Here is a 22,510-nt window from a genome sequence, read left to right as displayed (position 1 = left end):
TTATACAAATATAAAATTTATAAATAAATATAAAAAAGTTGCTTCCAACACCTGCCAATTCATCTAAAAATTCAAATTTGAAAAAATATGTATTAAAAAATAATTTATAAATATATATTTCCATTCTAAACACCTGCCACTTAATTTAAAGATTTATTTATTTATTTTTTTTTTGTGGGAAAAAAATTTGAATAATATTTATTTATAAAATTCGAAATTTATTTATAAATAAAAAAAATTCTTTCAACACCCACCAATTTTTTTCTACAAATTCCCCCTGGAAATTAAAAAAAATATTTATTTATACATAAATATTTTTAAAATCCATTTTAAAAATAACCATTTCCCCATTCTAAACACCTACCACTTAATATGAAGATTCCATTTGGCTGATAAACTAGACACCTGTCTGGAAATTTATTTAAATGATATATGATGGCAAATGATTTGAAACATCAAAACTAAATCACATTAATTTATTTTTGTTTTTTTATCATATAAATGTGATAGGCGTTAATTACTCTGGTCTGGGTAATTGATTTAAAGCCAGCTGCCAACCCCGCCCGCTAACTCAGTCGTTACTGTTGCTCAACTTGGCAATTTGATGTGAAATATTTGTGGTTTTTAATGGCTTTTTTATGTTAACTTTCAGTTTAAATTTTTTGTTTGCATGCCACTATTCTCTTTAAGGTCGCAATTGAATGATTTAAGTGTAAAATAATTTAAAACAAAATAATAATTTAAAACGAAATTTAAAAAAAAAACATATAACATTTAAATAACTTTGTTTTTTAATACTCGAGTAAAAGAAAAATATTCTTGAGGCCAATGAAATCAAAAATTTAATAATAGCCTAATTATTTTTTAGAAGGAAATCACAATTTTAATTGTTATTCCATTGTCTCGCAACACCTTCTCTCACAGAGCCCACATTTACATTACATTCCCCATCAACCCCATAGTAACTCTCCTCTCCTCAAAAACAACAACAACAAAACAAATAACATGGTATTTTGCATGCATTGTTTATTGGTCTAACAACACTATGTGTGGTGATGCTCTCTCTATGTTTATATATCTCTCTGTTATCATTGATAATCATGAACGACTATGTTATGTTACTGCCTTTGCTCGTCTTTGTTATGCGATCGGTCGTCTCTCGTGAAGAAACAAGCACACGATGCTTTATTTGGATTACATTCCCCATCAACCACCATAGTAACTCTCCTCTCCCAAACAACAACAAAACAAATAACATGCATTTTATTTACATTGCTTATTTGCCAGTCAACACTCCGTGTGATGATATTCTCTCCCTTTGTGTGTGTACATGTCTCTCTGTTATCATTGCTGTAATGATAATCATGCCCGACTATGTTTTGCTAACCACCAACAGAGTAACAAACAAACAACCACACCATGTGATTAGTTATTATTTGTATCACCCTCGTCTTTGTAATACGATCGGTCGTCTCTCGTGAAGAAACAAGCACACGACGTTTTATTTACATTACATTTCCCACTCTCTTCACAATAACTAACGCTCCACAATAGTAATAAAACAAATATAATGCTTTTCTTATTGCATTGCTTATTCGCCTCTATGTGGAGATGCTCTCAGTGCATACTACTCTCTGTTATTATTGTTGTAACGCAGTCTTATCATTGCTTGCTGTGTGATGTTTCTTATTACCTTTGTTATTACCTTTGCTATACCAACCAACGAAACAAATCGTGTGATTATTTCGTATATATCACAACGTCGTTACTATCATTCGATCGGCTGTCACCAATGAAGACACGAAGGTACTACTCTCGCTCTCTCTCTCACATGTTGTCTTTGTTTACATTATTTAAGGGCTACTCCGTTAGCATTGTGGGGAGAGAGTAAGGGGAAATGGAGTTGTGAGTTTAACAGGAACAGCAAAACCAATAGAAAGCAGGCGAGGCAACAACACGGAAACCTTTTTCGTACACACTTTCGCATACATGCTGTGCATTAATATACACACATAGGGAAATAAAACCATGCCTATAGTTTAGTCTATTATTTAAATACCCATATCTTTGGTAAAAATGATCGTATTTGGATGAAACAAAAAACATTTTGAAGCTTGAGACCTCTAGTTTTTGAAACATTGATTAAATAAGTTTTATAAATAGTATGATAACGAAAAATTCAGCAATCAAAAAAAAAAAAAAAACATCAGGTGCTGACTTTTCAAGACAAAGTGAAGTCTAAAATTTCGTTTGGTAAAATCGTTGGTATCAGGATGAAACAAACAGATTATTAAGCTGGAACTAAATAATTTTAGTAAGTAGTATGACATATAAAATATATATTTTTTTCATATTTAGGCTAATATTCAAAGGTCTATCTATATCTTTGCTAAATGACCGCATTGAGATCTAAGAAAAACCATTTTAAGCTTCACGTTTTTAATATTGGAGAAAATACATTATATCATATTTCACTATATTTTTACAATTAAATAAAAATTTGTTAAATTAAATAAAAAATATTTTATTCAAGGATCTAAAAGTTTTTCATTTCTTATGGAGCATGTATTTAAAATATATTAAGGCGTGGCTTTTTTAAGTAATATTTTTGAAGGTCTATGGAGGCGTAAGTTATTTAGAGAATATTTTTGAAGCGTATGAAAGCGGGGATTTTTTAAATACAATTTTTGGAGGTCTTTGGAGGCGGCGATTATTAAAATAATATTTTTTGAAGGTCTCTGGAGGCGTGTATTTATTTAAAGAATATTTTTTTGTAGGTCTTTGGAGGCGTGTATTCATTTAAGAATATTTTTTGAAGGTCTTTGGAGGCGTGTATTTATTTAAAGAACATTTCTTGACGGGCTTTGGAGGCGTGTATTCATTTAAGAATATTTTTGAAGGACTATGGAGGTCCATATGCGGCTTGGATTTTTCAAAATTACTTTTTTGGGGTCCATATGAGGCGTGGATTTTTTAAAATTCATTTTTTTAGCTCTACAAAAGGCGTGGATTTTTTTAAATCTATTTTTGAGCTCCATCTTAGGCGTACATTTTTTAAAATCTATATTTTGAGCTCCATCTTAGGTTTTATTGCAGTTTACGCTATAAAAAACGCATGATAATTTATTAACCGCTTTATAAACGTATTTTATTGCTCCCCAGCTAATTAATTAATTAGTCACGTTTCGTTTTTAGCCGCTAGCCGAGAGTGTTCGTTTTTTGATTTGGCCATATAACGCTTTTTGAACAAATTGGAAAATAAATTTTATTACACTTTTATGTTGTTGTTGTTGATGTCTTACTAAATTAAAATTATGCGGTATTCTGTGAGGTGGGTTGATAATTATTATTATTATTTTTTTTTTTAATTTTGAGGTTTGAGATTTATGCGTGAAGTTTTTTAACACCTTCCCTTAATGGGCAAACAAAGCAAAGCGCTAGAAAACTGGGGTTACTGTTATTGCCATTTTGAAATAAGGTTCAAAAAATATTATAAGCATAATATTATGGGTTATAACGATTTTTTATTATTTTTATTATTGTAATTTATTTTTTTTTTCATCAGAAGAAAACGTTTATTTTTTTTGCAAGAAAAAATATTTTTTATTTTTAAGGAAATATAAAAAATTACCAATCTTAATATATTTGCTTTTAATATAATTATATCCCTCAATTTAAGAAATTCGAATTTTTTATATAATTTTTTTTGAAATAAATTATTCACCACCACGTACTATATTTTAATATTTTTCATGCATTTTATTTGTTTTAATTTTTTCATTTATTTATTTTAATTTTTTTGTTCCAAGTCACAACATTGACACACCCCTCCTATGTATGACCCACAATCCATTTATGCGTAATACGCCACCAGAAAAAATCACTCGCTGAGATATCTGAGCAATTTTCAACAAAAAACCTTTAAGTGTTGAATAATTTCTTTTTGACAGATTGTGTGGCTTAGACACAATGTTTTGTTTTTCAAACAATTCTGTTTTTTTTTTCAGACCGAAAAAAAATATTCAAATAAAAAACTCAACACGTCTTAGCTTCTATAGCTTAGAACAGCTTTCAAATGCAAATTTTCTTTTCATACTTATTTTATTTGATTGTTTTTTTCTCTATTATTAGCGCTGCTGTTTATTGTTCGCGGCTTTGAACATAAATTGCCTTTGCCAATAATAAATAGCTGAAAATTAATTCTCACTTCGAAATGGAGGTTCGAAAGCCATTCATTTTTGTGATGTGTTTTGTTTTTTGCCATCATGCCTTTAAGTTGGGGATAAAAACATCAAATGGAACCGGTATAATTTGCAATAAAATTATTTTTTTTAACACGTTATGTTTTTATGAATCATAGGCTAGGCTGGTGGTTGGTAACTAAGGTGATGGGCAGAAGAATGACAGGCCTTAAAAAATAATTCTTTAAAAAAATCCACGCCTATGATGGGACCCAAAAAATAGTTTAAAGAAATGCACGCCTAAGATGGACCTCAAAAAATAATTTCAGAAAAAATCCACACCTAAAATGGTCTTAAACAATAATTTCAGAAAAAGAAATCCACGCCTTAAATGAACCTCAAAAAATGATTTCAGACAAATGTCCATGCCTAATATGGACCTCCAAAATCCACGCATATAGTAAACCTCGAAAAAAAAAACAACACCAGTAAGGAAAGTAGTAAAGTCGGGCGGGGCCGACTATATGATACCCTTCACCACTTTGGGTATATTCAACAGATGAATCCTAACATCCTAATTCATTACGCTGTGCCAAATTTCGTCGAAAGATATATAGGGAATTTGGTGGACTATTTACTTAAAATCGTACGAAGCTATATGTGGGAGCTATATTTAAATCTGACCCGAATTTCAGGAAACTTAATACATATCATTCTCTACCTAATTTATTACGCTCTGCCAAATTTCGTGCAAATCGAAAGATATATAGGGACTTTGGTGCACTATTTACATAAAATCGGATGAAAATATATATGGGAGCTATATCGGTCGAAATATATATTATATCTAAATCTGAACCAATTTTCACGAAACTTAGCATATATCATTCAACATTTAATTCGGTACGCCGTGACAAATTCCGTGCAAATCGAATGATATATAGGGACTTAGGTGCCCCATTTATATAAAATCTGACGAAAATATGTATGGTAGCTATAGCTAAATCTGAACCGATTTTCACGAATCTTTGCACACATCATTCTAGACTTTATTTAGTACGCTATGACAACTTCCGTGCAAATCAAATGTTTTTCAGAGACTTTGGTGCACCATTTACCTTAAATCGGACGAAAATATATATATGGGAGCTATATCGAAATCTGAACCGATTTCCAGGAAACTTGGCAAACATCATTCTATATTTATTTTAGTAGGCTATACCAAATTTTGTGCAAATCGACTGATTTTCAGGGACTTTGGTGCAGTATTTACCTAAAATCGGGCGAAGCTATGTATGGGAGCTCTATTTAAATCTGAACAGATTTTTACGAAACTTTGCACACATCATTCTAGGCCTAATTCAGTACGCTGTGCCAAATTTCGTGCAAATCGAATGATATATAGGGACTTTGGCACACAATTTACCTTAAATCGGACGAAGATATCTATGGGAGCTACATCTAAATCTGAACCGATTTTCACGAAACTTAGCACACGTCATTCTAAGCCTAATTCAATATGCCATGCCAAATTTCGTGCAAATCGAAAGATATTTAGTGACTTTGGTGCACCATTTATTTTAAATCGTACGAAAATATATACAGGAGCTATATCGAAATCTGAACCAATTTTCACGAAATTTAACACACATCGTTCTTTACTGAATTCTGTGCCAAATTTCGTTCAAATCGAAAGATATATAGGGACTTTTGTGCACCATTTACATTAAATCGGACGAAAATAAATATATATGGGAGCTATATGTAAATCTGAACCGATTTTTACGAAATTTAACACACATCATTCTAGGCTTTATTCAGTACGCTCTGCCAAATTTCGTGCAAGTCGAAGGATATATAGGGACTTTGGTACACTATTTACCTAAAATCGGACGAAAATATATATTTGAGCTATGTCGAAATCTGAACCGATTTTCATGAAAGTTACCACACATCATTCTAGACTCTATTCAGTACGCTATACCAAATTTCATGTAAATCGAAGGATATATAGGGACTTTGGTGCCCCATTTACATAAAATCGGATAATAATCGATTTAATAATTTATAATCGATTAGCAAAATAAACCGTTAAGTGTTTAATTATCATTCTAATAAATTCGCAAGTTAGCGGTCATATCTTTCAGACATTTTTTTAACTTGTGTTTGATGATTTATTAATAATAATATAATAAATCTTTTTTTATACAAAAAAACCAGCTTGATTTTAAATTTTGGCAAAAAATAATAAAAAATTGGCCAACCTCTGCCGAAGAAGCCCATCCAAAACAAGCAATCCAGCAAAAAATATATAAAAGAAGATTTATGGAAATTAGTTATGTGCAGATTGTCAAAAGAGAAACCACCATAAAAAAAAAGAAAAAAAAAACAGAAACAACAACAAACTAAAATTGATGACTTTAATTAAGAGAACCGTAATCGGCGACAACCATCATCAGCTGGACTAATGTGTTAATGATAGGTTCGGAGTGGAAATTGTTGGCATTCAGATATACAAGATTATATATGTGATATAAAATATATGCCCCACCATTAACTAATATTTTGTGTAATGCCTTTAGGTGTTGATGTTAATTATAGTTATATAGAGAAAAAGAAATATTTACATGGTTTATTAACAAGCTAAGCAGAAAAAAATCATCGACGAAAAAATTCCAGTAGCCATAAAAGCGATGATAGCAAATTTTCATAAAGAACCAAAGCGAATTTTATCACATCGGGTTAATTATACAAACATTATGGCGAACAAAAAATTATGAAAAAAATATTTTTATCTTTATTTTATAATTTTTTTTTTTTGGTGTGCAGATAAAATTCCTCACATGAAAAAAATTTATCTGCAGCAGAAATTTTTCGGCTTTCGTCATAACTTTTTCAAAAATAAATAAAAAAAAAATGTTTTCATGTGTGGGTTTCTTGCTTTGGCTACAAAACAAAATTTTTCATCTAAACGCATATCTATATGTATGTAATTAAGTGTGTTTTATATCTTCATGTTTGTAGACGTGATGTTTGACTAAAAATGTTTGAAAAAATATATAGCAGCCTCAGCAGCTATTTATGATATGCACATTGACACGCTTTTCGTTCTGTTCGCATCTCATAGCCTTTTTGGCCAAAAGAGATTTATATATATATGGTGTGTATGTATTTTCGTTTTTGCGTTCTAATGAACTTAAACTTGTCCATTGCACACCAAAATTTTGATGAATAAGACATATTTTTATTTTCGAAATGAGAAAAAAATATAAACAATATAAAAATTATTTTTTTTCTGTTCTTAGTTCGACCTTGCAATGGCCACAGCTGTAAATTTTGGGAGAAAAACTAAATAAATATTTGCAAAATGTAAACGATCATATACAAATTCAAAGATTTTTTCAAAGAAATAATAATCAAAATTTATATTTAACCTTATGGAAAATAGAAATTAAAATAGTTAGAAAAAAAACTTTCAAAAGTTAAGCTTTTTTGACGGGTTTTAAGCTTTCCCAAAAATGCCACTTATAATATTTATATTTAGCTACAAATGTCTACTTTTAGTAGCCATTTAAATATTCGAAAAATATTTATATTTACCAGAGATATGAGGAAATTTGTAAAATATGCCAATAATTAATAACACTCATACGCAGTGGTGTCCAAAATTAAAATATTCAATATCTCTGGAATTATGAAGAATTTGTAATATTTTATCAATGGAATTTGGGGGCTACAATAGATTGGTGAGTATGTATTTTCATTTTTGCGTTCTAATGAACTTAAACTTGTCCATTGCACACCAACATTTTGATGAATAAGAAATATTTTTATTTTAGAGAAAAAAAAAAATTATAAACAATATAAAATTATTTTTTTATGTTCTTAGTTCGACCTTGCAATGGCCACAGCTGTAAATTTTGGAAGAAAAACAAAATAAATATTGGCTAAATGTAAACGATCTCAAATAATTTTAGACATTTTTTGTAAAAAAATAATAATCAAAATATATATTTAACCTTATGGAAAATAGAGTTTTAAATATTTTGAAAAAAATTCCAAAATTTTAGCTTTTTTTAAGTATGTTAATGATTTAGTAACATTCAAATTATAATTTCAGTTTTTAGCTGCAAATGTCTACTTTTAGTAGCCATTTAAATATTCGAAAAATATTAATATTTACCCGAGTTATGAAGAAATTTGTGAAATATGTCAATAATTAATAACACTCATACGCAATGCTGTCCAAAATTAAAATATTCAATATTTGTGGAATTATGAGGAATTTATAATATTTTATGAATGGAATTGGGTGGATACAATAGATTGGCGTGTATGTAATTTCGTTGTTGCGTCTAATGAACTTAAACTTGTCCATTGCACACCAACATTTTGAGGAACAGCTGTACATTTTGGAAGAAAAACAAAATACATAATGGCAAAATGTAAACGATCACATAGAAATTTAAAAATTTTTTCAAAGAAATAATAATAAAAAGCGATATGTAACCTTATGGAAAATAGAAATTTAAATATTTAGAAAAAAATTCCAAAAGTTTAGCTTTTTTTAAGTATGTTAATGATTTACTAAAATTCAAATTATATCCTAAATATTTAGCTACAAATGTCTACTTTTAGTAGCAATTTAAATTTTCGAAAACTATTAATATTTACCAGAGTTATGAGGAAATTTGGTGAATATGCCAATAATTAATAACACTCATACGCAATGAAGTCCAAACTTAAAATATTCAATATTTATGAAATTATGAAGAATTTATAATATTTTCTGAGTGAAATTGGGGGCTACAATTGATTTTTAAAGTGGTAGTTTATAACATATCAATTCATGTCATAAATTCCCGGCAATAAATGGGAAATTAATGGGCAATTTGGTGAGTAACTAATAATTGCATTGTATTCCTTTAGGAGAACGATTTAAATGTGGCATATGTTTAGGACAATTTGTTCGGCATCTTATAAAGGGACTACTACATGGTAGAGTATATGGTAAGTTTTTCGATAAAGGTAGGGTTTTATAAAAAATGTGGAGACAAAATATGTGATAATTTGCTTTCGGACATTGGTGCGTATAACTATTGTCAACACTCATTCGCCCTAATATTCTTAAATAAGTATAATTTAAAACCAGGTAAGGAAAGTAGTAAAGTCGGGGCCGACTATATGATATCCTTCACCACTTTGGGTATATTCAACAGATGAATCCTAACAGACGCCGCATATAGAAACTATATCTAAATCTGAGCCGATTTTCATGAAACTTAACACACATCATTCTGGACCTAATTCATTACGCTGTGACAAATTTCGTGCAAATCGAAGGATATATACGGACTTTAGTGTACCATTTACATAAAATCGGACGAAAATATATGTGGGAGCTATATCTAGACCTAATTCAATACTCTATGCCAAATTTCGTGCAAATCGAAGGATATATAAGGACTTTGGTGCCTATATCGGACGAAAATATTTATGGGAGCTATATCTAAATCTGAACTGATTTTCACCAATTTCAATAGGGTACGTCCTTGGGCCAAATAAGTGACTTGTGCCAAATTTCATCCAAATTGGATCATAAATGCGACCGGTACTTTGTTTACAATTTAATATCTACATACCGACATGCATAAATCGACTCAGAAAGTGATTCTATGCATATTCTCAAAAAGAACCATGTGTCTATCTAGTATCCTTTTGTCAGTTACAAACATATGTACAAAGACATAATACCATGTACCGCAGTGTGGTGAAGGGTATAAAAATCCACGCCTTAGATAGACCTGGAAAAACATTTGTAATAAAGCCACGTCTAAATTGGAGCTCAAAAATAATTTCTCACAAATCCACGCCTAAATTGGAGCTAAAAAAATAATTTTTAACGAATCCACGTCTATGTTGGAGCTCAAAAAATGTATGGAGTTTAAAAAAATAATTTTGAAAAAATCTAAACCTATAGTCCAAAAACATATTTCTTTAAAAAACCACTCTTTTCTGAACCTCTAAAAATAATAAGATGGAGATTAAAAAAACATTTTTAAAAAATCCACGTCCATTCTAGTCCATTCTGGACCTCTACAAATAATTTTTTGTTAATCCACGCTTATTGAAGGTAAGCAAAAACACTTTTTTTATTAATCCACTCCTATTAAAGACCACCAAAAAATAATTTTTAAAAAATCCACGTCCACATCTGCGTTGAGCTTTAAAAATCAGCAAAAAAATACTTGTGGACATCGTGCGTATGACTACTGTCACCACTCATTCGCTCCAATGTTCCGAAATAAACTAAATATGGTTATGACGCTTAAAAAACATTTTTTTAAATCTAATAGTAATTGTGAACCAGGAAAAAATAATTTAAAAAACCCACTACTATGTTGAACATACCTGAAAAATTTAAAAAAAAACTAAGTCTATGTTGAACCTTGAAAAAGTAAGGAAAAAATTTACCCATAGTCGACTTTAAAATAAATTTGAAATCCATACTCTAATATCGTTTCCATAATAATTGTATAATCATCGAATTCGCAAGCGATCTTTGTGGTATGGATTTCAGCGAATAAAAAAACATATGTTTTTCGTACCACACACTTGTCCGTATTGTTGTCTGCTTGTCATGGATATTCAATATTTTTATTTGTGATTCTCTGTAAAAAAAATCTTATTTATTTCCTACTACCATTTTTTTCGAAGTTCCAACACCCTCACCACAAAACCTCGCCTCCTCCTCATCATAATGGGTGACAAGCAACTGCAATGTCCAGTACAAAAAATATGCTTATGGCATTGGATAGCTAGCTCTACCCCGCAGGCGGCAGTCACCATGCCATAACAGTGAACGAGCAGAGCAGAGATCTCTGTTCAGTTTTCTAGGAATGATTGATTGTTTTTGAACTTGTCAGACGTTTTGGGTTTTTGGTCTTGTACACGTTTATTGTCGTCGTTGCGGATTTTTTGCCTTTGTAGGTTTCGTGTAGTGAATGTTTTTTTTTTGTCAGCTTGTGGCCATGCGAATGTCTGATGTTTTTGACGGATTTTTTTTTGCTTCAAAAAATCCCAATCACTTTGTTGTGGGAGAACAGAAACAAAACAAATCTTGCCTTGTTTTCTTAAGGTTTATGCTATGTTTTCGTTTTTTTTTCGATTTTGTTTATGTTCGGCCGCGTATTTGTCATTTCTCAAAAAACGATTTTTGTTTTCATTTTGGTTTTTTTCGATGGGATTTCAGTTTGTTTTCTAAATGGATTACATGGATTTTTTCACTCAGAGGTGATATTTTAAATGATTTGTGCGGAATGATAGGTATTTATTTCAATGAATTTTGTTTAAGCTGACAGCTAGGGTAGGTATCCCTTTCAAAAAATAAATATTTATGGAGGGGTACATAAGAATTATATGGACCTCAAAGAACCTTGGAAATTATTTTTTTTTAATTCGAAAACCTTTTTAAACCCCTCCAGTGTAGAAGAAATCCAAACTTTCCTCCTCCTCGCCACCTCCAACTTAATGTGCGTAATCTTACATAGATTGCTGTCGGACAGGTTTTGTTGGCCTGGCCATTAAGACAATTTATCTGCCATATGACATTTATTTTTTTTTATATATTTCTAAAGTTGTTTCAATTAGCTACTACGATAAATTATCAAGAGAGATTATAATTTATATATTTCTATGCATAACTTGTTCGCAGACTGGCTTACAAAGTTTTCGATATGCCGCAAGTAATAATAACAATAAATTCAATTAAGTTATTAACAAATTAATTGTAAGCAATTTTATTAAAATGTTAATTATTAGCAAGATGTGTGAAATAAACTATTGGACATAAGAGGTTTTTGTAAATGGAACTACTTTTTTAGAGAGAAAAAAATTGTATGGGATATGATTTTGAATGAAGAAAAATGGTAGGCCATTTGGTAGAGAATTTAATTCAGGACGAAAAACCTTTATTTTGTTAGACAAAATACCAAAAAAATTAAGATTTTTATTATTTCGGAACATTGGAGCGAATGAGTGTTGACGGCAATCATACGCACCAAGTATCCACAATAAGTTTATCATTTTCAATAATTTATTTTTGAGGTCTACAATAGATCTGGAATTTAAAAAAAAAATATTTTTTTTTGTGGCCTTTTAAAAAGTGTTTCTTGAACTCCGTCTTAGGCGTATATTTTTAAAAATTAATTTTTGTGCTCTACAGTAGGCGTGGAATATTTAGCGGGTCAAATGGAACCTGACTTTTGAGTGAAAAATGACAAAATTTGTATTCTATGGCGTATATATTTACTCCTAAAGAACAGAAACCCGAGAAGTTGGTAATATATACAAGATAAGAGGTTGACCAATAAATTGATATCAATTATATTGTCGTATGTTCTAGGATGTGGAAGTTACACTTAAATATTTACAGATGCTTACGTATTCAGATATTTTTAGTTACCCATTACCACACACAAGAGGGCGGGAATATAGCGCTGATGGATTTGAAATTTTCCATGGGGTTCCAGTTATGGTCAAGGACAGTGCGGATAATTTTCTGTGATGATCAGATAATAATTTTGGAATGAAGCGGACCGAAAACTTATTTTGTTTTTTGTATTTTTTGAATCGATCTTTAGGCCACAGTTATAAGCCGGAAATCACCATACCACCCACTGTGAAGGCAATCTGGACAAGTAATTAGAAGGGCTGTACTGAATAATAGAAATATTCGGAAAATATGTCAGTGTACGGAAGATGTGCTGTTGACCAGAAATATTGCCCAGGCTCGGAATAAACCTCCGCAGAAAGTTAGAGCTCCGTTGTAGTTGTGTAGGGTATCGTCCGACTATACTGCTCGGCTCACTGGTTTAAATTATTTTTTGAGCTTTACCAGAGGAGTGGATTTTTTATACCCTTCACCACACAGTGGTACAGGGTATTATGTCTTTGTGCATATGTTTGTAACAGGCAAAAATAATCGATATAGACACATGGTTCCTTTTGAGAATATCCATAGAATCACTTTCTAAGTCTATTTATGCATGTCCGTCCGTCTGTCCATATTAAATTGTAAACAAAGTACAGGTCGCATTTATGATCTGATTTGGATGAAATTTATCATTTATTTGGCCTAAGGACAAACCCTACTGAAATTGGAGAAAATCGGTTCAGATGTAGATATTGTTCCCATATATATTTTCGTCCGATTTAAGGTAAATGGTGCACCAAAGACCCTAAATATCATTCGATTTGCACGAAATTTGCCACAGCATACTGAATTAAGTGTAGAAAGATGCGTGCTAAGTTTCGTGACGATCCGTTCAGATTTAGATATAGCTCCCATATATAGTTTTGTCCGATTCTATGTAAATGGTGCACCAAAGTCTCTACCTTAAATATCTTTCAATTTGCACGAAATTTGGCACAGCGTGCTGAATTAAGTCTAGAAGGATGTGTGTTAAGTTTCGTGAAAAACGGTTCAGATTTATATATAGCTCCCATATATATTTTCGTCCGATTTAAGGTAAATGGTCTACAAAAGACCCTATAGGTTCTTCGATTTGCACGAAATTTGGCATAGCGTATTGAATTAAATCTAGAATGATGTGTGCTAAGTTTCTTGAAAATCGGTTCAGATTTAGATATAGCTCCCATATATAGTTTCGTCCGATTTAAGGTAAATGCTGCACCAAAGTCCCTAAATATCATTCGATTTGCATGAAATTTGGCACAGCGTACTGAATTGAGTCTAGAAAGATGGGTGTTAAGTCGCATGAAGATCCGTTCAGATTTAGATATAGCTCCCCTATATATTTTCGTCCGATTTAAGGTAAATGGGGCACCAAAGTTCCTAAATATCTTTGGATTTGCACGAAATTTGGCACAGCGTACTGAATTAAGCCTAGAAAGACGATTCCTGAAAATCGGTTTAGATTTAGATATAGCTCCCATATATATTTTCGTCCGATTTTACATAAATGCTGCACCAAACTCCTAATGTTTGTCCGATTACCACGAAATTTTGCACAAAGTATCAAATTGTGACTTGAATGAGGTTATAGGGGTTTGTTGAAATTGGTGCATATGCAGCCATAGCTTCCATAGGTATTTCGAAGGGGTATCTGATTGAAATTATATTTTTAACATTGCGGCGTACCGAATAGTGTGTATCAATTTTGGTATAAATCATATTCCATAAATTTGTCGCATGGTACGCAGACGACTCTAAATCTGCCCGATTGAAATTAAATTTATCATCGATTGCAGAATGATATAAATATATCCTTCGAGGGAACATTGGCATACAATTTTAAGGATACATATGTACAATATACCCAAAGTGGTGAAGGGTGTCATATAGTCGGCCCAGTCCGACTTTACTACTTTCTTTACTGGTTAACAAAAATCTGCTTTGAAAAGGACTGTTCCTAGAATGAAGACAAATGTCGAACTTTGACAAATTTGAATTTAATTCGCATATGCAAGTTTCGCATCAGGGCGGAATAAATACAAGTTATCAACGTACGACATTTGTAAAGCCACATAGCCCAATATGCCTGATGAGCCGCTTAACCAACGGCGAAACGCGTCGCATAATGGTGGGTACGTAGGTTCTTCTCTTGGCTTTCCTTCTCATTGCAAAACTTAGATCATCAAGCTCGACTCGAAAGAGTATAAATAACCACTTAAAATTACTTTCAAATGATCACTGCCCTTACAAGGCAAAATTCAAATAACAAAGATTTTTAAAAATATTTTTTTTTCGTGGTCCTAAAATAACTTAATTCCCTCCCGACAGTATTTCCTAGGGATGGCCTATTTAAATCCGATAGCCTTTTTCCACAGAGGCCTATCCTTATGCGAGATTGTTTGTCATTCCTTTGTCTTGATTTACTTTCAACACATTCAACCAGCCGTGTTTGTGTGTTTGTGGGTCATTCATGAAATGATGTGTGGCAACACCTATTACACACCTTGCCCTGCTGGGCAGGTTAGCTGGGTGACGCACCGGTGTTTACGTGAATTTTGCGTAGCCCGATTATTTTTTTTTTCATGTGTGTCCAGATGTGTTTTGTGGGTTGTAGCCGTTGTTGTTGTTGTTCGTCTGTTACTGAACCTTTGACCATGGCCTATTAAATTGAATTCTGTTTGTTTTCAGTGTTCGTTGTTTTTTGCTTATTCGTTTTTTTTTATTTTTTCTCTCTCTCGGTTTGTTTATTTTGTTATGGTAATAAACATTTGCTTTTACCATTAATGCTTGACGAAATTATAACGCATTATTTATGTAGTTTTTGTTGTGTGTCGGTTGTTGGTCGGTTTTTTTTTGGCATATATGGATGTATGTACACCGATATGTATGTAGGCTTTAGTGCTTTACCTGGAATTTAATGTACGAAATTTTTATTTCTTTGCCAACAACCCAAAATTCAAGGCAATATTTTGTACCATTTTTATGGTAGAGATTTTTGTTAATTAAATTGTTGTTGGGGATTAACGATGTTCGGCTATTTTAAAAAAAGTGCAAATTTTTTCCAAGAATTAAGAGATAATTTCGTGATTATTCTGATATTTTCTGTTTCTCTTCATTACCTATAAAAATCATGGCAATTATTTTTTTTTTTTTATATCCTTCACCACACACTGTGGTACAGGGTATTATGTCTTTGTGCATATGTTTGTAACAGGCAAAAGGAAACGAGATAGACACATGGTTCCTTTTGAGAATATGCATAGAATCACTTTCTAAGTCGATTTATGCATGTCCGTCCGTCTGTCTGTCTGTGCATGTTAAATTGTAAACAAAGTACAGGTCGCATTTATGATCCGAATTTGATGAAATTTGGCATAGGTCACTTATTCGGCCCAAGGACGAACCCTATTGAAATTGGGAAAATCGGTTCAGATTTAGATATAGCTCCCATATATATATTTAACCGATTTAATGTAAACAGTCCCTATATATCTTTCGATTTGCACGAAATTTGGTACAGCCTAATCATTTAGGTCTAGAATTATGTCTGCCAAGTTTCGTGAAAATCGGTCCAGATTTAGATATAGCTTCCATATATAGTTTCGTCCGATTTCATGTAAATAGTGCACCAAAGTCCCTATATATCTTTCGATTTGTACGAAATTTGGCATAACGTACTGAATTAAGCCTAGAGAGATGTCTGCCAAGTTTCGAGAAAATCGGTCCAGATTTAGATATAGCTCCCATATATAGTTTCGTCCAATTTCATGTAAATGGTGCACCAAAGTCGCTATATATCTTTCGATGCACGAAATTTGGCATAACGTACTGAATTAGGTCCAGAATGATGTGTGTTAAATTTCCTGAAAATCGGTTCAGGTTTAGATATAGCTCCCATACATATTTTCGTCCGATTTTAGGTAAATATTGCACCAAAGTCCCTATATATCGTTAGATTTGCACGAAATTTGGCATAGCGTACGGAATTAAGTCTAGGACGATGTGTGTAAAATTTCGTGAAAATCGGTTCAGATTTAGATATAGCTCCCATATATATTTTCGTGCGATTTTGAATTTATAAGTAAATTTGGATTTATAAGTAAATAAAGAACTCAAAATGTGGCCGAATGCAAAAACCATACTGAAATAAGTGTAACCTATATTTCGATATTTCGCTTTAAATTTATTTACATTATTTTGTCCCATCGTAAGAAGCAACTCTATACCTGACCAAAATTTAGTATAGGTTGCAGAATGACATGTTTAATTTCATGTTAATGGTTCTTCAATAATGCGACGTCTGTTAGGATTCATCTGTTTAATATACCCACAGTGGTGAAGGGTATCATATAGTCGGCCCCGTCCGACTTTACTACTTTCCTTACCGGTTTTTAATTGGCTGAGAAAAATTTATGCAAAAATCATGTGCAGGTATTTTCCTGCCAAAAAATTCATTGGCCTGGAAATCCCCAAAAAATCGAACAAATAATCCGATCAAGAAAATCCACACAATGTGCAAAAATAAGTAACACAAATTTATAGAAATTTTAATTTGGGTCATTTCTCTGAATCATTTGTTTATTTATAGTCCAGGGGAAAATATACCAAAATACAAAAAAAAAAAAAAAAAAAAAATGAAACAAACAATTGAATGAATGATTTTTTAATGGCGAAAATTCTCAAGTGTTTTGAATTCAACGAAAATTTTTGTTTAGCCATAATTCTTCAATGTCTTCCTTGAAAAAATATTCCAAATTTTGTTTCGCACAAATAAAATTGCATTTTTTCGATGTTGATGATTTCCATTCAACAATGCATCTGAAATGCATTGTACGGCCAATTTTCAAGAGGTTTTCGGCAACAAAAATTGTAGTTTGCCTTTTTGACACAGTTCTGTCAAAAATATTTATTTTCAAGTGAATCTATATCCATAACAAAACAATTTAAGGCACTTGAGAATCTTTCACTTTCAGACAAACGGGAAAAAAATAGGTCAATTATTACTAATTCAACAGGAAGTGCATTTGGAGGTCTAATGAACGCTATGCCAAATTTCGTGTAAATCGAAAGACGAAAATATATATGGGAGCTATATCTTAAAAAGCGTGTTGAGGATCTGGAAGGAGAATTTTGAAAAGCTTATAGTATCAAATAGTGGTGTTGAAGAAGATACCCCAGAACCAATAAGAGATGATGGTATAGAGTGTATACCTCCTAGCCAAGATGAGATCATAAAAACAATTAATCGGCTCAAGAACAACAAAGCAGCAGGAGCCGATGGGTTACCAGCCGAACTATTCAAGACTGGTGGTCAGATGCTGGTCAGGAGCATGCACCAGCTGATAAGTACAATTTGGCTAGATGAATGCATGCCCAATGCAATTGGAACCTCAGCATCCTGTGTCCGGTGCACAAAAAAGGAGACAAGACGATACGTGCCAACTATAGAGGAAAAGGTCTCCTTCCCATCGCATATAATGTGCTATCCAGTGTGCTGTGTGAACGATTGAAGCTAATGGTCAATGACATCATTGGACCATACCAATGCGGCTTCAGACCTGGCAAATCCACCATTGACCAGATTTTCGCTCTGCGCCAAATCCTGGAAAAGACCCACGAAAAACACATCGACACATAGCACCTATTTGTAGACTATAAAGCCGCATTCGACAGCCCTATCCGTTCAGAGGTGTTTAAAGCCATGTCTACGTTCGGCATTCCTGCAAAATTAATACGGCTATGCTGGATTACTTTAAGTGGCACAAGATCAGCAGTTAAAGTAGGAAAGGACCTCTCGGAGCCCTTCAATACCGAACGAGGATTCAGACAAGGTGACAGTTTGTCGTGTGACCTTTTTAACATCCTGCTGAAAAAGGTCATACGAAAGGCAAAAGTGAACACGAATGACACTCTGTACACCAAACAACACATGTTACTCGCCTACGCCACCGATGACATCGACATAATGGGTTGAACATTGCGAGCGGTAACAGCCACCTTTGAACAAATTGAGAAGGAGCCTGCCAAAGTGGGTCGGGCAGTAAACGGCGAAAAGACCAAGCTGATGGTATCAACGCGCAAGACGTCCAGTAGACTCGGACCAACTGTGGAACTTGAGACCTACAGCTTTGAGGTATTTAAAGATTCTATACACCTTGGTACCGCAATAAATAAAACGAATGACATCAGTTTTGAAATTCGGAGAAGGATTGTTATGGCCAACCAATGCTACTATGGTCTGAGCAAATAACTCAAAAGCAAGGCTACCTCCCGCAGGACCAAACTCACACTCTACAAGACGCTGATACTACCCGTGCTGTTATACGGATATGAAGCATGGGTACTTACGCAAGCAGATGAGGCAGCTCTTGGAGTGTTTGAGAGAAAAATTCTCCGAAAGATCTATGGGCCGATCTGCGTTGACGGCGAATGTTGCCGTCGAATGAACCACGAACTCTACAATTAATACGCGAACATCGACATAGTTAGTCGTATTGAGCTGCAGCGACTACGGTGGCTAGGCCATGTTGTGTGGATGAATGTGAATGCCCCAGCTCAATAGGCATGTAAAAACGAGCCTACTGATGGTTCCTTTAGAAGGGGAAGGCCACGAATTAGATGGAAAGACCAAGTAGAAAACAATATCTTGGAACGTGGTCTTCCAAATTGGTGGATTTGCGCACAAGACCGACGCGCTTGGAAATCGTTTTTAAGCTCGGCATATGGAACAACCGTTCTGTAACAAGTCAGCTAAGTAAGTAAGTAATATCTAAATCTGAGCCAATTTTCTCGAAACGTAACACACATCATTCTAGACTCGATTCAATACGCTATGCCACATTTCGTGCAAATCGAATGATATATGCGGACTTTGGTGCACCATTTACCTTAAATCGGACGAAACTATATATGGGAGCTATATGTAAATTTCAACCGATTTCCCTAAACTTAGCACACATCATTATTGGCTTAGTTCAGTACGCTTTGTCAAATTTCGTGCAAATCGAAAGATATTTGGGGACTTTGGTGCTATATTTAAATCTGAACCGATTTTCACGAAACTTTGCACTCATCATTCTAGACTCAATGCAGTACACTATGCCGAATTTCGTGAAAAATGGAATGATATATAGGGACTTTGGTGTAGCATTCACATAAAATCGGATAAAAATTTATATGGGAGATATATCGAAATCTAAAGCGATTGTCCCCAATTTCAATAGGGTTCGTCCTTGGGCCAAATAAGTGACCTATGCCAAATTTCATCCAAATCGGATCATAAATGCGACCTGTACTTTGTTTACAATTTAACACCAACAGATGGACAGAAGGACGGATGGACGGACGGACGGAGGTGTATAAATCGACTTAGAAATTGATTCTATGCATATTCTCAAAAGGAATCATGTGTCTATCTCGTTTCCTTTTGCCTGTGACAAACATATGCACAAAGACATAATACCCTGTACCACAGTGTGTGGTGAAGGGTATAAAAATCCAGGTCTATTGTAGAGCTCAAGAAATATTTTTTAAAAAATTCACGCCTATTGTAGATATGGTGGACCTCAAAACATATATTTTTTGTTTAAAATCTACGACTAATTTGATTAAGAAATATTATTTAAAAAAAATAATAATAATAAACCAGTGAGCGGAGCAGTATAGTCGGACGGTGTCGACCATATGATACCCTACACAACTACCACGGAATTCTAACTTTCTGCGGATGTTTATTCCAAGCATGGACAATATTTCGTGATATTTGCACCATTTTTTCCGATTAGAGGTCATGAGAACCTCTTCCTTACACTGACATATTTTCCGAATATTACTAATATTCAGTACAACCCTTCTAATTACTTGTCCATATTCCCTTTACCGTTAGTTGTGTTGTGATGTTCGGCTTATAATTGTGGCCTATAGATCGACTTGAAAAACAAAAACACACAACAAATTAAGTTTTCGGTCCACTTCATCCCAAAATTATTATCTGATCATAACGGAAAATAATATGCGCTGTCCTTGATCATAACTGGAACCTCATGGAGAATTTAATAGCGACCAGCGCTATATTTCCGCCCGCTAGTGTGATAATGATTTACTAAATAATATCTGAATACATAAGCACCTGAAAATATTTAAATGTAACTCCCACATTCGAGAACATACGACAATATTATTGGTATCAATTTAAAGGTCAACCACTCCTCTTGGATATACTACTTCAACTTCTCGGGTCTTTGTCCTTCAGGGGTAAATCTATACGCTATAGAATATAATTTTTTTAATTTTTCACACAAAAGTCAGGGTCCATTTGACCCGCTAAATATTGACAAACCTTTATCAAAACAGGCATGCTTATTCTTTGGCCCGATCCCCTTCTCTATGTAAAAATTTCAATGTTCGGACCATAATTGCGGCCACTGGAGCGACCAGAAAAACGGACAAAAATTAAGTATTTGGTCCATTTCAACCTAAATATTAACCGATCTTTACCAACCGATCTTTATCTTCATTGGCCAGAACCCATCCTACATGCAGAATTTCGTGAAGATTGGTCCATAACTGTGGCCTGTATCGTGTTTACAAATTATAATGGACAGACGGACGAACGGACATCTGTGTCTAGATCGACTCAGCTAGTCGAGATTTGACGATCGGTATACTTAAAGGTCGGCCTTCTCCATGCAAATTTGGGCCATAATTGCGGCCTCTGGAGCGACTAGAAAATCAGACAAAAATAATGTTTTTGATCCATTTCATCCCCTAAATATTAACAGATCTTTACAAAAAACAATAGGGGTCTTCATTGGGCCGAACACATCCTACATGCAGAATTTCGTGAAGATTGGTCCATAACTGTGGCCTGTATCGTGTTTACAAATTATAATGGACAGACGGACGGACACACATGTCTAGATCGACTCAGATAGTCGAGATATGACGATCGGTATACTTAAAGGTGGGCCTAGGACCAATATTTCGTGGCGTTAAAAACTCTTGGGGCTGCACAAAACTGTAATACCCTGACAACATAGTTGTGTAGGGTATAAAAATCCACGCCTATGGTAGATATGCTGGACCTCAAAACATAATTTTTTAAAAATCTACGACTAATTTGATTTAAAAAAATATTATTAAAAAATGTATTAAAGGGTATTGTGTTGTGCCTGAGCAGTAATACGAACTTACCTGCTTCTACTAGAACTGCATAGCCTGTGAGTGACAATATCAGCAAACAGCACGAGGTGTATATCGATTTAGGCAGCATTTTGAGGTTATGTTTTTTTTTTCACAACTACAATTTTAAAGGTAAATATTTTTCTTTAATTAATTTTTTTTCACTATTTTCACAAAATTTTTTTTAAGAAACTATTTTTTTTTTTAAATTTGGAATTTCATTTTCAACACTTGTGATAATAATTTTTTATTTGTTGAGATTTATTAAAATGACCTTGTTCACTTTTTCAATTTATTTTGGTATTTTTTTTGATAGTTTGAAGTTTTGAAATCGATACGTTGGTATTTTGATTTTCAATTTATTTATTTATTTATTTTTGGTTATTTTTTTTTAGGTTAAACAAATATGTGCTTATTTATTGTTGTGATACTTTGTTGTTGCCTTTGTTGTGATTTCTCATTTGAAGTGATTTGTTTGATTTGGGAATTCAACAATTTTGTTTTTTTTTTGTTTGATATGTTGCTGTGGCGTTTTAATTTAAAACAATTAATTGATTGGTAAATTTATATTTTGTCGAAAATTGATTTGTCAAAAATGGGAAAGAAAACTGAAAAAAATCTGGAGTGTTGAAAAATTCCTTTCTTGGGTTCTTAATATTCAAATGTTGTTGTT

The 22,510-nt window shown here is 33.0% G+C and overlaps 1 protein-coding gene across 1 annotated transcript in view; it reads right to left on the bottom strand.

Annotated features, from left to right (window-relative positions):
* LOC133337191 (uncharacterized) overlaps positions 1 to 21,938 on the bottom strand; it is a 99,449-nt gene extending 77,511 nt beyond the window's left edge. The window contains exon 1 of the mRNA XM_061545450.1: positions 21,850 to 21,938. Within this exon, the coding sequence (XP_061401434.1) occupies positions 21,850 to 21,928 (79 nt within the window). The 5' untranslated portion in view covers positions 21,929 to 21,938. The remainder of the gene's footprint in view (positions 1 to 21,849) is intronic.
* Between the last annotated feature and the right edge of the window lie 572 nt (positions 21,939 to 22,510).

Source organism: Musca vetustissima, unplaced genomic scaffold (genome assembly GCF_032173495.1).
Source record: "Musca vetustissima isolate MV318-11 ecotype Yass unplaced genomic scaffold, APGP_CSIRO_Mvet_v1 utg14290, whole genome shotgun sequence".
In the NCBI taxonomy this organism is placed as follows: Eukaryota; Metazoa; Arthropoda; class Insecta; order Diptera; family Muscidae; genus Musca; species Musca vetustissima.
Note: the sequence above shows the minus strand (reverse complement) of the source record. Positions and strands in the feature narration are given on the sequence as shown.